General features: G+C 40.5%; 1 protein-coding gene across 2 annotated transcripts in view; it reads right to left on the reverse strand.

Annotated features, from left to right (window-relative positions):
• USP46 (ubiquitin specific peptidase 46) overlaps positions 1-17,078 on the reverse strand; it is a 36,434-nt gene extending 19,356 nt beyond the window's left edge. The window contains exons 1-4 of one of the 2 annotated variants that reach the window (XM_027676374.1): positions 16,481-17,078; positions 15,417-15,538; positions 2,473-2,553; positions 1,406-1,619 (exon numbers count right to left, since the gene is read on the reverse strand). In XM_027676374.1, coding sequence (XP_027532175.1) covers positions 1,406-1,619; positions 2,473-2,553; positions 15,417-15,497 — 376 coding nt within the window. In that variant the 5' untranslated portion in view covers positions 15,498-15,538; positions 16,481-17,078. The remainder of the gene's footprint in view (positions 1-1,405; positions 1,620-2,472; positions 2,554-15,416; positions 15,539-16,480) is intronic. The other variant, XM_027676376.1, reaches the window with a different exon arrangement.
• Positions 17,079-17,486: the final 408 nt, after the last annotated feature.

A 17,486-nucleotide genomic window follows, 5' to 3' on the forward strand; every position in this document is an offset into this window, starting at 1 on the left:
CCTTTGGTTTTGCTTTCCTTCCACATGCAATTTTTGCTTTACTTTTTTCTTTTTTTTTTTTTTTTTTAAATTAAACTGCCTTTATCTCAATTCACAGGTTTTTTTCATATTATTTTCTCCCCCTGCCCTGCTTAGGTGATGAGTGAAAGACAGGCTTGGTGGGCACCTGGCAGTCAGTCAAGGTTAGCACACCTCAAGTAGTAAGAATAATAACACCATCTAACAAAGCTCATTTTTTACACACAAGTCTGATGAGCAGAGACTTGTCCTCTTCAATAAATGCCCACAGGAGAAGAAGGAAATATCCCAGCAGTGATTTAGTACAGACTTCTCCAGTGAAGGCTTAACTTGGCCACCATGTCAAAGAAAAAAAGAATCTGTGTTCCCAGAAATGTGTATTTTTATTCCCCTGCTCCTGAAAAAGCTCACATGGATTTCCTCAGAAAATATTGTACAGGACTTTCAGCTTTGTAGTGTCTAGCCTGGGCACGTAAACAGGTTAATACACACTGAGTCTGGCCCTAATTTAAAACAGCTGAAAACGTAAGATCCAGTCTCTAAAAGTGATCCCCAACAGTGTGGGGGCATTTATCACTAGATGACTGAGAGTTAACTTTGTCACAATTTCAAAAGTCTGCTTTGAAATGAAAGTCTGTCCATTTATATGCTGTCACCAGGAAGCAATTTCTTCCAGGTGTTTGACTCATACTTTGTCTCTTCATTCAAAGCTCCTCTGTTTCTAAGCATACCACCCACATTGATATGAATCTAGGCCAAAATGCAGCTGTGTGACAGGTTTCTCTGTCTTAAGATGCTCCTCATATCCCATAGAAAGAACTACTACAAGATTAGGCATCTGCTGTTGCCAGTCTAATGCTCAAAAGGTGTCTGATGCTTCACAGAGTAAGACTGTGTCCACCACTCCTAAGAACAAGAGCAGCAGTTGATGTGCAGTTGACGGAACACCCCCCACACATCCAGTTACTTATCCTCCAGAGTGTTATGGAGTAGTGGTGTTTGTAGCACTCCTAGGCCACACAGTTTCTATACTGCCAACTGCCCTCAATGTTTCTATCTACCACAAAAAGAGGAATTTAAAAATTACAGCAGAGTGTCACCCTGTTCCCAATCCCGGCTCACTGTACAGTACAGTCTGTCCCACCATGATGTGAAAACATTATTAATTCATACACCTCTGGGAACATATGAAACCTGGTATGGTTATTTCAAGCATAATATCGTGTACACAGATACTAAAATATTAATATCAAACCCCCACAAAGTACTAAAAGCAATTTACAAATCTAACTTGCACATCTGATTACTATGATCCCATTGCCCAATATTTATTTATACTTTCTGATCAATGCCTGAATGTCTTAGAGGATTCCAGTTTTACACTTACCATTCTCTTTTCGTAACCTTGATATGAACTTCTTTGGTGGAATAACTCCAACTTTTTTCTTCTGAGTAGCAATACTGTGGAAAAGATCTGCCAGACAAGTCAAGAGATTTTCCTTCTTTTTCTGTTGGGCCTTGTATGATAATACATTTTCCCGAAATGGCCGGCAAAAATACAATGCCTGCAGCACGGAGTTACAGTAGCAGGTGTTCCCAAACTGTCAAGTAAAATTAAAAACAAGCTTAATCCCTGTGTGTCACAATAAAATTAATTGCTTCATTCAACTTCTGCATCCCCATCACAAACCAGTCATTTTTACATGCAGTTGCTGCAGAAATATATTTCCACACCCACCCCTGATGCTTCACAGAAAAAACTATGGTGTTCTAAATTAACTAGGATACAAAGTAAAGGTTTCCACTTGCAAGAGATATATTTATTGTAATGGATCTCGTTAAGTTTGTTTTAATATAATAAGATACTCTTCCTAGGCTCTATCTTACTGCTCAGTAGTAGAATGACTAATGCTTCAATGGAAAGAACTACTATATCTGTATTATTTATATGGGAATCTTGGCTAGGCTTCATGAACAAAGATTTGGGTATATGGGAATAAACAAGTGATTAAACACCCTTCTTACTCATTCTCTCCTTGGTCACATAAAAAAGCTCCTCCTAAGAGTCCCCATTGCAGAATGCTGTACCTAAGCTTGTACATACTTCCATCACTTCCTCCCTGCCAGTTCACAGCTAAAATAGACTTTTAACTTTATTGAAGTGTAAGTTCTAATCTCTGGAAACATTCACAGAACAGTAAACTGTTCTCTCCAGGGGTGTATGAATCTGTCTTCAAACATCTGATACGGTTCTGCAACCTAATTTGCCTAAAATTGGAACCTGAGCAGGTTTTTTTTTTCCAAAAAAACCCCAATCCTACCTTAGAATGAGATTGATAAGAATCAGGGAGAGAGAAAAACAAAACAAAACAAAACAAAACAAACAAAGTAAAGTTCAAGTAACATCAGAGCCATAGTGCTGTATATGGTTTACCTACTGAAAATTGTACTTACATTAACCAGTCCGAAGTAGTGTTCATTGATTGGAAACTGCTCTGGGCCAATGTCTTTTTCCAGAGCAGAGGCATTGGTGCCCTATACAAATAAAAATTAAAAAAAAAAAAGAAAAAAAAGAAAAGGAAATTATTTAGAATAGTAAGATTCTAAAATAAAATTATGGACAGTATCAAGACAGAAAATCATTTTTTCTTTTAGCTATGATTAGCCAAGCTAACTCTGTCTTATTAATAGGCAAGCACAACAGCCTCATGAGACAATAAAAATATTTGCAAATCTAGGTAGCAGAGCTGGCCTGGCATGGACCCTCTAGTAATGGCTGATTAGAAGTGAACAGGTCACAAAAACAGCTGTTCTTCCCATACCCAATTCCTTCTTAATTTTACTGTGTACATGGACATCTGGATCCAATTACTCACTTGCCTTATAAAGATACCTGTTGATCTTAAGCACAAGCCTAAAAGTTATCTTGGCTAACCAGTTCCTAGATGTAAGGCAGGTTTTCTAAGCATTACTGAAACTCCTCTGAATCCCTTTTAATTCTTCATCAGCCTGCAACAATATTTGGGCTTCATATTGGTACACAGTTACAGTAACAACATCACAAATGTTAAAAGCAAGTAATATACCTCTCATTTTTTCCTATCTGACATCAAAGGGCACATAAACCCAAGTACTGTTATATCTCTTAGTCACTGCCTTGGTGTGGCAAGTTATGTTCAGCTGTATCTTCAATAGCAAAGTTGTTTAGGTAACTGCTGCTCTGTGAAGTACAACCATTAATTTTGCATGTTACTTGTAGTTTTGCTATATTAAAATGACCATTTTTAAACAAGTTAAAAGTACTAAGCAAGCAAAGTAGGTTGCTGCCAAATGTGTCATTACTCCTACGCACTCTATAAGCCTGGCTCCATCCTTTTGAGATCCTCCCTTCAGATATTTATAGACATTGATGAGTTCCCTTCTCAGTGGTCTCTTCTCCAGACTGAACAGGTCCAGCTCCCTCAGCCTTCCCTCATAAGAGAGATGTTGCAGTCCTCTTATCATCTTTGTTGCCCTCTGCTGGGCCTGCTCCAGGAGCTCCATGTCTCTCTTGTCCTGAGGAACCCAGAACTGGACACAGCACTCTAGATGTGGCCTCACTAGGGTTGAGTAGAAGGGCAGGACCTCTCTTGACCTGCTGGTAATGCTCTTCCTAATGCATCCCAGCATACTATTGGCCATCTTGGCCACCAGGGCCACTGCTGGCTCATGTATAGGTTGTTGTCCACCAGGACCCCCTGGTCCTTCTCCACAGAGCTGCTTTCCAGCAGGTCAGCCCCCAGCCTGTATTGGTGCATGGGGTTATTCTTCCTCAGGTGCAGGACCCTGCATTTGCCTTTGCTGAATTTCAGACAGTTCTCTGCCCATTTCTCCTACCTGTCAACGTCCTTCTGAAGGGCTGCCCAGCCCTTTGTGGTATTGGCCACTCCTTCCAGCCTTGTATCATCAGAAAATTTGCTGAGAAGGCATCTGCCCCTTCATCCAAGTCATTGATGGAGAAGTTAAACAATACTGGGCCCAGTATTGAACCTTGGGGGACACCACTAGTGACAGGCCTGTAACTAGACCCTGTGTCACCGATAATAATTCTCTGGGATCTGCTGATCAGCCAGTTCTTAATCCACCTCACTGTCCACTCATCCAATCCACACTTCCTGAATTTGCCTATGAGGACATCGTGAGAGATTGTGTGAAAAACCTTGCTGACGTTATGGTAGGCATTTGCTCAGACTTCATCAGTATTTTCAAAGTAACCGGTAATCAGATTCAAAAATTTGATGACCCTTACCCATCTTCTCCCCAAGGCCTGATTTTTGTTTCATTACCGCACCTACCATCACCACTGCTTGCTATACTAGATTATTAGTTCATGGCAACTCATTAAAAGAAGATTATTTTAGTCAACAGAATCAACAGTGCGAAACTCAGCATGGGTGCACTTCGAGAATTTACAAGGCTTTAAAGTAAAACATCTCTTCTAAGTTGGCAGGTTGTAGAAAAGCTCCAAAGATTTTGTATTTCACATCCCTTTCTCAGATCTTTTTCCATTCTCCCCCTTTCTCCCACATACACAGAGCTCATGGCTCAGATCAAGTATATGTTATTTCCCAGACAATCCCTTTGAGACTGAAGTGCTTTACAAGCACAAGGCTTCACACAAAGCTTCATAAGGGACACACTGTCTGTTCTTACCAGACTCTGCTAAGCCTCAGTGAGAAACTTGGAAAAAAGGAATAATCGATACAAAGCAATTATTGGCTACTTTTCAATAGAGATAACAATGTGATAATTATGTAAGTCACATATGAAGATTAATTTTATTGCTAGGAAAGTCAGCCTTGCCAAATATGGACAGATTCAGCAAAGCATCCGACATCCCAAAAGGGAGGAAACTGATAAACATTTGCCTATCTTTTATTAGCACTGAAGCAAACAGCCACTGTTACCCTCAAAACCTTGTCCGATAAAAGAAAAACATGACTACAGAAGATTAATGCAACTTTTGAAGAAAACCATCTTCATATTATTACTCGTACAGCATTCAGATCAAAGCAAAGGTTTTCTTTGATTACACTTTTAGCATTACAATCAACTTCCCTAATGTAAGAATGAAGTGGGTGTTTTTCCAGTTTTGTAGGAAGTATTCTCCACACTGAAATAAATTCTCCCTCTACATTTCATGGAAAATACTATTTCTAAAAGGTTACCTCCAATTCTTTCATAAACTACAGGTTAGTATATGTTGTTAGACAAGTAGAATGCAAGTGCTCTGCTAATTAGTTGCTCTTACATTACTCATTTGCTTTTCCTCCAAGGCCAGGGTATCTTACTTCAGAGGATGCCAGATGGTTTGACAAATCCTTTCTAGCATCTAAATTTCCTCATAAATATTGTGAGAAAGAGCAAGAATCAGGATTTTTTAAAAAACTTATTGCTGAAAACCAAAAAAATTCATGATGTGCACTAACTGATCTTCATATAAAAATTCTACATTGCATGGAAATTTCTGAAATATACACCGTTGAAACAACATATGCTTAGTAACAGCTAATCATGCAGCTTTACCTCTCCAAAACCAGGCCTTGGCTGTTGCATATATAAAACAAAGCACTACATACCAGTGACCCAATAAAACAGAGAGGTTAAATTCAATCTTTGGATGACTTAACTTCCTTGGACTTAATTAGGATTTGTGTCTTTTTATATCAAGGGCAATTTCAGTCTGGTTTATTTTAAGTTCCCCCAAAAGATACTATTAAATTAATAGAAAAAGCAGTCTATGAAAACCGGTAAGAAGCATAGAGAACTAATATTTCAAAGAAGGATATATTTCTTAAAAGGAGAAAAAAATTTAGGCATACTACTTAGTAAACTCAAACCATGTTCCATTCCATAATATTACATGTTTTGTGTATGAAGTGGACTCAATAAGCAGTTGATATGATGGCAGAAGAAGGAAATTTTCCAACCAAAGTATACCAGAAACTGTATACCCAAACCAGGTTTAAAGTGGAAGAAATACGTTATTACAGATGGGTTAAAGATAATTCAGAATTCAGTTTAAACCAACCACATCAAAAATAGAAAATATTTTAGTCTATTGAGGTTAATCAACAACAAAAATCAACCATGACTATTTAACACGGTTTTAAGAATACTTGTACTTGTTTCCACTCCCAGCAAGTCATTTTGGTCACTTCTACAGTGAAAACTTGCTCAGACATTTTAATGAAACTCACTCTCTATGGTTTTATAAATGGTTTCGTGCTTCAGCTAGGAGAAATATCCTACCACAGCTGAATCTACTGTAGTTCATAAAAATCAGCAAGAATGGCAGTGTGGCCACAGAGCCTGAAATGAGGAGAGGCTGTATAAGCCAATGAAGTGGTATTTGGAGTATATTAAATAAATTAATAATAAAGGAGACTGGCTCCTTCTTAAAGAAATACACTAATGAAGGAAATGCAATGAAGTGACTGTGGTAGCCAGACCTTTTGAGAATGAGAACTAGGTCAATGTGGAAACTCCTACTATGTATTCTGTGGTGCTGGTGAACTTTGATTTCTCAGAAGTTTTACCACTTAATTAGACAATAAGTATTCAGTCCTTATAAAATGGCAAAGACATACAGCTAGAGACATAGCCAAGCATGGGTCAATTCAGGCAAAGCCAAGATTTCTACCATAGCATTGCTCCAAAAATATTCTCACCATACGACCTATATTTTTTCCTCTTGTTATTTTGCTCTAGACCTTCTAAAGGATAAGACTGCCAGTTTTCTTTTCAGCTGAAATTTCTGATAATGTTGCTAAGAGTTTAATTTGCGTGTTGTATCACATGAAACAGATTAAGTAAAAAAAAAAACAAAACAAAAAAGCCAACCTTGCCGTTCCTTTACACGTTAGCAGAGAAACAAAATAACAGTTCAGGGGAAAAAATACATCAGATTAGATCATTAAATCACATGTAGCAAAGTAACCTAAATACAATTATTCTACAAAGTGAGAAATGGAATAGGGCTAATATGAAAGATACTGTCATCAGAAGACAGCAAATCAGGCTAGACATTGTACTGTGACAGAGCTATAAAAAATTGCACTAACTTTCTAGAAATATACACGTTTAATTTAAAGTAAATGAATGCAGTAAAGAAATTAGGACTTTTTATAAGCCACCTATTAAATGGGTATCACTATATAAACAGAAACACAGTAAGAATAAACTTCAAAGAATAAAAGACAAAAGAAGAAATAAGAGGAAATATCTTGTTCACAAGAAAATCTAAAAAATATAAGGAAAAAAACACATAAAAAGTTGAATCATGAAAACAGAAAAACAAATATATAAAGAACAAGAGACCAATGAAGAAAGATGGCTGGTCCAAGACAAAGGGTTTTGGATCATATACAGCTATGAACTAGATTTTTTTTTCTTAGTATTCAGGGAAAGTGAGAGCAACATGCTAGAAACAGAGATGTTTCCTGAAGGGAGAGACTTAAGACAAACTAACGGTGATGTCTGGGCTGGTAGAGGAGAAATTAAAGTAAAAATAGAAATGGCTTCAGGGCTAGGCAGCCTGAGTTTCAGGATTTTGGAAGGCACAGCATAATGGGAGGAAAGGGAAAAAGAAGATAAAGATGGCCAACAAATGGCAGTGATGGATAACTCAAAAGAGAGGAAGCAACTCTAAATAAAATCCCAAATTAGCTCCCAGAAGCAACACAAAGAAAGAAGAGTAAGGGAAGAGCAAGCAATATCACAGCATGCAGCATATATGCAGCTGCTTTCAATAGACGCATGACTTGTCCCCAGTGCTGGAATTTGGCTATCCTGAGGGACAACCTCAACTTTCAGAGGGATATGTGAGTAACAGAAATAGCTGAATCAGCCTTCTTACAAACTCATTGATATTAGATACCAAACATGAAATTTTTCTGTATTTTTTAAATTGTACATCCTACAAGATGGTTGAATTTAACCAGATTAGCTCTCTTTTTGTTCTGCAAAGGAAAGTTTTATTGTTCCTCCAGCAAAGCTATTTTGGGTCTTTGTTGCCACAAGGGAGAAGAGGAAAGAGAGAAAACTTATAGGACTTCATAGCTGAAAAATCACTGTGCATTCATAATTTTGTAGGAAAGATGATTTAAGAAAATGTATCTAAATCAATAATTTTTGTGCATTTCTTCCAAAGAGTTTTATTATCATCAGGCAAATTATAAGAGCTTGAAAAGAGATGTCTAACCTCCTGGGTTTTGTTGTGTTGTTTTTGGTTTTTTTTTTTTTCTGGATGCACTAAACTATCTCTAATCACAGATATAAGTGTCACATATACCACAAATAAATTCAGCTCTTAACTGTGTGGCTACCAAGAAACATATAAAACCTGGCAGCCCTGAAATCCTGAACCACTTAAAATCTTGAACAAAATGTTTAAGGTACTCAGTCTTACATAGCTTATAAAACATAAGTAATTTTTTAAAAATATTGACCATTAAAGTTTCCAGGATTATACAACTTTTACCAAACTTGATATTCTCTCATGAGTCTGTCTGCATTCCCAACTTAATTGCTTTTGGATTAGCAGCACTCAGGCTTTTGCTGGAACAAGTAGCAAAACCATTGGTTTTGGCCAATTTCCTTCTTCAGAACACATAACCTCAGGATGGTCTCACCAGTCAAAAAGAGACTGAGGTTTGCTTACAGGCTATAATTTCTTCAATAACATTTTTTTCTGGGCCACCTAGGCTGTATATGTGGTGCCTCAGAACATTCCAAAAGCAAGGCACCTTCTAGACTTAATCACAGCTGCACCAGCTGAAATACTTTTTGATAACCCTGAGACAGAAGTAAGAATATCTTAATTAAATCTCCATATAATGTGAGTTATGAGGGCTGCAGTTATGTTGCAGAACAGGTTTAGAATTCAAAATTATTTTTGGCAATGTTTTTCTTTTAGAGAAATTGTCTAAAGAGCTGAGACAAGTGCAAGATTCTGCACATGAAGAGAAGAATCACCTATACATCCACGGAATGGGAAACAGCTGACTAAGGTAGTAGCCAGCTGAAAAAAAACTCTGTGTGTAGTATAAGATGAATAAGCCACAGTTATGCAGTGTTTTTAAAAAAAATCCCCAAAACCACAACAACAGATATTGACAACATGATGAAATTCTAAGATGAGAGTCTACAGAGGGAGTTCACAAAGTTTCTAAAGTAACTTTCCTGTTTAACTTGTCGCTGGTAAGACTTCAGACAGAATCTAAATCCAGGCTTGGTTTAAAGGAAGATAAAAATAACTGGAAAGAATCCAAAAAAGGCAGTCAAAATGAAAAACTCAACTCTAGAGAAAAGTGACCTATAAAAAAGCATCGAATAGGGTTTCATTGCATAAGACAGAAGAGGCTGAGGCAGGGCATGACAAAGGTTTTCTGATCATATACAGCTATGAACTAGATTTACTAGATTAGTCTACAGATTGTTACAGAAGGCAGCTAGTCTCTTCTTGATCTCAGTGGTGGACAGGATGAGAAGTACTAAACTCAAATTACTATAATGTAGATTCTGGTAAGACATCAGGAAACATGATGTAATCACCATCACTGGAAATCTCCAAGTTTGACTGTTGTACATCAGAAGTAACACGGGTTTATCAAATGGAATTCCAATGGACAGTTGGAGACATTATTGTCCTAGGAGAGTTTAGATGCACCTCTTACTAGGTCATCAATTGTGAAACCAAAAAATCAAGTAACTGCAACACACAATATCCAGTAATGGCTGGTTTGAAACTCTTAGCACAACAGCCTTCTCTGCAAAGGCTGGGCAAATCCAAGAATACGCTTACAATGCAGGCCTGATGGTAGAGATACAAGCTCATTTCTTCCCCAGAAGCACTAATATGCTGTGGTGTTGAGTACATACTGTACATAAATGTATATAAGTGTATCCACCAAACAGCCAGCCAAGGACATTTTTTGAGGCTAAAGGAAGATCAGCAGAAGAGACTTTCCTGACTGCTTCTCTGATTGGCCATGACTTACTGTCCTGGGTTACACAAAAATTCTTTTCTTTTTTCTCCAAATAAGCTTCTTTGGCTTTTTGGTGGTTTGCCTTCCCTAAAGAGACTGAACTGTTAGTGATTAATGACTCAAACATGTGACCACCTGCAGTGCCTATCCAAGAGATTGGACTATTGGTGCTCATGGTTCAATTCACAGTGTGCTTTGCTAACAATGTGCAGGTTGGCCACTCAGGCCAGGGGCTGAACGCATGCACATCCAACACCTCAGGGTCTAAGTTGCGTGTTGAAGAAGGTAAGGTAAGGAAAGAGGCAAATCCTGTGAGGTGGGGTAGTGTTTCTTTTTCCTTACACGGATGACTCAGCTGTGGTAACTTCCTGGAAGATTCATACCTAGCCTGAAGGTTTTCCTCTCTTGTTCATGAGCCATAACAGGCCATAATGGACTCAACTGCACTGATGTTAGAGACAGGTGCAACATCTTAGAAGACTCATGAAGTATCCTGTTACTCCCAGTATTACATCATCCAGTGTAAAACTCCCTGCCCCAGGTAAGGTATCAGAGGCATTCCCATGTTTCATGTTCCTGAGCATATGTAAGTCTGGGCTTCAGGGCTTCCCTCAGCACCTGGGGCTTACACCACCACCTTGACTGATCTGGACTGTGGCCACCGCTTTGACCGATGAACATGGAAATTGCAACAAGCGAGTCTTATCACTGGATCCAGTGGGTGTCTTGTGGGTCCTTCCAATCACCCAGGGATCTGCAGTCCTGCTTCAACTGCGTGTACCAGCACCACAGCCTCACTCCAGGGCCACACAAGCATCTACCATTTCCTGCCAGCACTGGTTCTCCAACCTTTCCTGACAAATTTTCTGGGTGTGGGGGAGAAAAATCACTTGGAAGGGCAGCCATCTTGTCTCTGTCCTGTGGCCAAGTGTGTTTTCTCTGGGTGGGGGAGGCCAGCTGCCATTTTGATTTAGTCCAGTGGGCAGAGCTTGGAAAGTTTCTCCTCACCGTTTGGTTTAACCCACTTTTATCAGTATAATTATCAGCATTCTTCTTGGTAAAGAGTTATTTTTTTCACTTACGTCTGGGCATATTTGGTCTCTCCATATATATTGGAGAAAATAGGGGTATTGAATTCAAGGGAGGAGACTTCTGTATGAGGTCTCTGCCCCTCTAAATTGTCTCCAACTGAGTCACACTCCAGACAGTGACTCTTCATATTCATCAGAACCTCACCTCCTGCATGGCATTTGCCCACCACACACAGTTAATCAGGGTCCAGAGCCTGCTTTTAATGTCATCTCTTCCACAATTCAGACTCACTCAGCCTTACTGAGCTGTAATTAAGAGGTTCCTTTATTCAGGTATTTAGCATAACCTCTGGTTTACTCTTCATTCAGCAACATGAAGCCAAAGACTACATGCATCTAAAAGAAACACATGGCAAACCACACATTGTATTAATGAACTGCCCTTTTGTGCTTATCTTATAAACAGCTAGTAAGTGTGTAATAACCACTTTAATCATAACAAAGGTATTCATGGAAGACAAACCTCAGCCGTTATTCCAGGTTATACATTGAAAATGATGTATTTGCATGTTTCTCATTTTGCACATCCTACTCTATCCAATGAAAAAAACCATCTTTTGTGGATATGTGTTTATCTTTTGATAGAATCCACATTTTCTGCTTGTCAGTCTAGTACCTATTTGTCAGCCATATTCTCATTACTTCAGAAAGGTATTACAATAATTAGACTTCATATTCTCTGTACTTTTCATATTTTTTCTATATTTTATATGTATGTCATACTGAAACTGTGCACTCTTGAGACTATGCTTCTAACATTACTTTGCCTGAACTGTTTGTAACTAATTTTTTTACAGATTTAACAGATTGGTTTTCCTTTATCAATCTAAATATGCCTTCAGATAGCTGTTTTACTGTCTTGGCATGTATTATTTTGCCTTTATCTCTGTTTATGAGAAGATGTAAAAAACATGAAGAAATACACACTGCAGATTGTTCAAATTAATAAATCCAGTTGAAAGTCAAAGTGATCAATTCTATAACCCAATAACATTCTTATTATATGAAGCAGAATGTTACTATTTTCACAGCATCAAAACTGTAATTTTTTTTATATCAAGCATTTTCCAAATCCATGTTTGTAGACTTGCGTCTTCATTCTGCCAGTGCTCTATATTTAAACAAACTCTGCAATGAGTCTTTAAAATTGTGCTATTAAAAACAAACAAACAAACAAACAAACAAATCCAATATTTATTCTTATTTGTTTCCAGAATGCAGGGACTACTGGCCTTCTCAGATGATACCTTGAATCAAAAGCAATCTGAATGTGTTCAGAATAACCCATTTATTAAATTGACAGAGCAGTTTGAAGTGCAGATCGGATTATTTGAAATACTCTTACAAAATTATGAAAGAAGGGGTTAATACCTGTTCTCAACAGAATTCTAAAAGAGAAAAATATGGTTCACAGAGCTTCTTAGCCAGATCTGTAAAAATACATGTCAATACATTCTGAAATGATTAGATGTCCTTCACTGTACATAACAATAAGATCCCTAGGCCACAGCTGCAGCATGAGCTTAACTCAGAACTCAAGGCTGTACCTAAAGCTCATCAACAGAGAAATATACTGCAGAGTATTTCAGTAAGCAACAGCCTTAAAATGTCAGCATGCCTATACCAGCATTTTATACTGGAGTTGTCTGGTTACATCACAGAAACAATAACCAAAGAGGATTACAGCACCGTAGGGGCTAAATCACATCCCTATTTGGTGTCTTCAAGCATTACATGGCACTGGACTTCGGTGTTCCCTCAGATAGGGTTTCTTCAGTGTATCTTATGCTTCTTCAAAACTACTGTACCTATCCTACATAAAAGGTGACAATTGCCTATTGTATACATCCCTCTGGTGAACATGGTGTGCAGATAGAGTGAAGGAGCTTTTACAGTGTCTGAAAGGCAGGTAAAATGAACATCTTGGGGACTAGACCTCCCTTTTCAATGAGCATGGCCATCATGCCCACACAGAGTCCCACTGATTCCTTCAGGCACAGTTGCCTTCATCCCCTCCACCTCAGTAGAACAAGTTTTACCTCTTAGGTCTCATTAGGCAAATCAGTGCATAATATCTAGTACTATTGTTATTATTAAATTCAGGGCATAAAATTGGTAAAAGCCAATAGAGGAATTTTGTTTAATTCTAGAAAGTTGTGCACTTAAATATTTACTACAAGTAAATGCGCTAAGTGGAAATTTGGCCCAAATATTTTTTTTCTTACTGGTTAGCTCCTACTGTGTCTATCTCAGCGTATGACAGCTTATCCAGTGAATATATAGTACTAAATCTCTTTTGCAAGGAAGTTAAATACTGTCCTTGGCTTCCTTGCTTCACTACACTTGTTTTGATCCTTCCTGAAAAGACTAACCATCTCTACCATGTTCAGGAGATCAAAATTGCAACCCAAGATACCAAACATCAGGCAGTCAAATTAATAGCAAATGTATATCTTAAAATGTTGACTAGACAGGTTCTCTTGAGCTAAATTAGTAATTAATTCAGCCAAAATTCAGCTATTTTTTCCCTTAGGGTGCAAAAGCACTTGGACAAACACACAAGAAACTCTGTCAATAAAGGACTACCATTGAAAACATAATCTATGTTGCATTCAGAGAGGGACGAGTATTTCAGGACCAATTGCTCCCTCTGTCTCTCTTTCCTTACTTTCCCCCACCCCATCTGAAAATCAACCAGGCATCATCTTTTTTTTTTTTTTTGCAAAAGTTAAGAAAAAAATCTCTGTGAACACTCTCAAGTGGAATGGGAATGAGAAAAGATAAGGAAGACCCTGACACTTTTTTTAATTATCAAGTTCAATAAGGTTAAAAAACTTACAAACATACTAACAAGCAGCATTATATACAAAAATATATAATATTATATATATTTTAATTTTATATACATATATTATATATATTATATTACCTAAGAATTATACAGCCATTTCTTAGTCCACAAACTGTAATAGCTCAGTTTTTCAAGTACTATGTTATAGTGCAGCAACAAGGTCTGGGAATTAAGATCTTTGTATGGTAGATTTCTACAGATGCCCTAAATCAAACTAGCACTGTAAATATTCAGGTTTTATACAGGCAAAAGGTTTACTTTTATACCTCTAGCTTTCTGGAATGTGGTTGTAGTTCCTCCTACAAACCACTGAGTTCAAGTCCACCACCTGATCTAAGTGGATACATTCTTGGACAAGCCATAATTCAGTGTTGTCAATACTTCCAAGAATTTCTATTTCTCTTACAGCCCCAAATTTCTGTAGCTATCTGAAAATCTCCACTTTTTGCCTAAAAGAACTTCCAGTCCCTGTGGGTTATCCAGAATAGACTAAATGTGACCAACACAACATAGCATCTTTAGAAGCTAAGTACACAGACCCCAAGGAATATGTAGCCTAAAAACATCATTATCATTAGAACAACTTCACCTTCTGTCACAGTACCACAAGCCAGAATTGCCTTGAAGTATGAGTCCTTGTATGCCTTTTCTGCCTGAGGCTCTCATTCTTCCCTTCAGTCTCTCCATTTCTCAGATGCTACTTTTGCAAGATATAGTGGCAGTGACAGCTGAGCAGCCCACCATTAGAACAACCTCATCAGTTTGGCTATGAATCTGCTCAGTCTTTGAGAGAAGCATACTGCATACAAGTGCATCTGTCTGAAGCACATGAAAAAACCATGGAGTTCCTGGTACTTTATGCCAATATTAATGTCTTACAACCACCTATGAGTCTCCAGCTCCCCTTCATGCGGTGCTCTTTTGTACAGTTTGCAGGGCATCACATTCATCATTAATCAGCAGTAAAAACTGGAGCCTGCCTCAGAAGGAAGGTAAGTGTGCCCAGGTTTTCTCCTCAGTCCTGTACTGTTTCCTAAACCTCTCTTTTCAGTGTCATGGCCCACTGGACTGGTAATCATTAAGAACAATAAAAAAATCAAAAAACTACTTACTGTTGGTGAAGAAAGATGAGAACCCAGATTATTTTACCCCAAATCTGGATGTTGTATTAATTTTTTTTTAACCCCAGAACCAACTCTTCCTGTCTGCATTTCAGAGTAGGCATTTGAAAGGGAGGACTGAGGCTTAAATCAAAACTATGCATGGGATGTCCCAGGCATCTGGTTAGAAATGAAAGAGCAAGCCCATTTAAGTGGAAGTGTGGACACTTGGAAGGGGGAGCAGGCTTGCAATCTGCACTCCCTCCCCCAGACCACTGCTGCTGACCCCGCAGGAGCCAGACCTCTGGGGCTGTGCCTGTTGCCTTACCCTAGAGGTAGGCTCCATTCTCCAGGGCAGATGAATGGTATGTGTGGCATCACCAGCACAAGGCATGCTGGGGCACCACATGGAGGGAAGCTGGCAACTGCGTGTAGCTGCTCTTGAAGAACCTGGAAATAAGGGGGAAAAATACAGACTAAAACAAAAAAAATGTACAGAAACAGGCTTCTCTTCTGTTTGCGTTGGGGTGCTCGCACACAACCAGTTCTGTTGTGAATTTGCTACTGTTTTACTTTATTAATAAACCTTTAACAAAGTTTGAGCTCTCCCTCTTCCCACCAAGAATTTTCAAAAACCTAAACCCAACCAGATGCTCAAAGTTTGTTAGGATTAAAATGAAACCCAAGCACAGTGCAGAAAGCATCCTTTCAAGGGATGGAAAGTACGAAAGCCTAAACATAACAAAAATCTTAATGTTTCCTTATTGTTTCCTGATTGCCTAGTCTGGTTTAGAGAAAGCTAAGTGATTGAAGAGTACTTAACAAACAGCAGTCCTCTTTGAGTGGCATGCAGTGCAAGTTAAACCCTGTCCGCTCTTAAGCTAAGACTTCCTCGAACACATCCAGAGCATTTGGATCCAAAGGGGTGTTATTCGTTTTCTGTGTAACCTGGGGAGCTCTTGGCCCCATAAGACCACAGGGTGCCTGCTTGAGAGGGTTAAACGGGGTCACTGACTTAATGTGGATTCACAACTCAACTTGGGTCCTTTCGCAGGATTATTAAGGCAGGAGGAAAGGCAGGAGGAAGTGCAGGAGGAGGGACGGTGGACCACGGCTCCGTCTGCAACGCGTCCCGCTCCGGAGGACCCCGCACCGGCTCTGCATCTCCGTCCCTCCCCGGCCCACGCCCGGCTTGCGCCGGGAAAAGTCCTCTGGACATCGTCACTCTCCATCGGCCAACTCCACCCCAGGCACGTCCCGGCGCAGCCTACCCGGCTCTCCCGCCACGGGGGCAAGGGACGGGGTCCCTCCGTTTGGCTGCGCTCCTGGGGCAGCCCCCCTCGGTCGGCCCCCTCGGGGCTGCCGTGCCGCCCGGCCCCCGCCAGCACTCACCATATTACAGATGGAGGCGATGTTTCTGACAGTCATTAGTCTAAAGGTTGCAGCGATCCCACACCGCCATCTTTATAAGGTGAAAACAGCCCCGCTCATGGTGGGAAGAGCGCAGGAAGGGATAGGGGGCGGCGGCGGCTCCTGCTCCGGGGCTGGATAAAACCAAGAGGAGGGGACTGCACAGGCACCCTTTGCGCCCGCAGAGCAGTGAGAAGGACGGACCTTCCCGGCCTCCCTCCCCCGGGCGGGTCACCGGGAGCTTCAGCAACGCGGGGAGAGCGGCCTCATCTCCGCTCCTTCCGCCTCTGCCTCTCGGACGGACCGCAGGGCCCCGGGCTCCCGCTGGAGCGCTCAGCCGCGTCTCTGCGCCAGCCGGCACCGCGCTAATCTCTCCCTTCCTCCTCCTCCTCCTCTTTCTCCCCTCCTGGCGGCTGCCGCTGCCGCTCGCCGCTCCATCGCAGCGCCGCGCCCGCTGATCCGCTCTGACAGCGCCGGGGAAGGAAGGGAAGGGAAGGTCAGAGGCAGTGCCCGGCGCGGGGCACCCCCGGCGGGGCGGCCGCCGCCGCAGCCAATGCGCTGCGGGGCCGAGGGGGCGCGGGGGGGGCTGCGCCCGCCACCCCTCCGCACGGGCGCTCCGAGGGGCTCCTAGTGCCTCAGTCGCCGGGCCTGGAATGGCCACGAGGCTGCAAAACTCGGGCCTCACTGCGTACAAAATAATACCTGCAGGTAGTAGGGCGAAGGACAGGAAGGCAGAGTGCAGACAGGAGGACATAGATGTGTGGCAGTGACGGCAGCACTGTGCTTTGGGATATGCTCTCTCCACCTGATTAGAGTTACACAGGAGCCCAAGCATTTGCAAAACCCAGAACAGTAGGCTGGAATGTAATTTACTGCCCACAGTTGTTGCTTTGTATTGCCATTCATGCAGATAACATTTATCTTCACAAATGCTGCTCTGGGACCGTGTCCACACCACGTGTCCTAGTGGTGAACTCATAAATTCACA

The sequence above is a fragment of the Neopelma chrysocephalum genome, unplaced genomic scaffold (assembly GCF_003984885.1).
Source record: "Neopelma chrysocephalum unplaced genomic scaffold, ASM398488v2 Primary Assembly neopelma1_42, whole genome shotgun sequence".
In the NCBI taxonomy this organism is placed as follows: domain Eukaryota; kingdom Metazoa; phylum Chordata; class Aves; order Passeriformes; family Pipridae; genus Neopelma; species Neopelma chrysocephalum.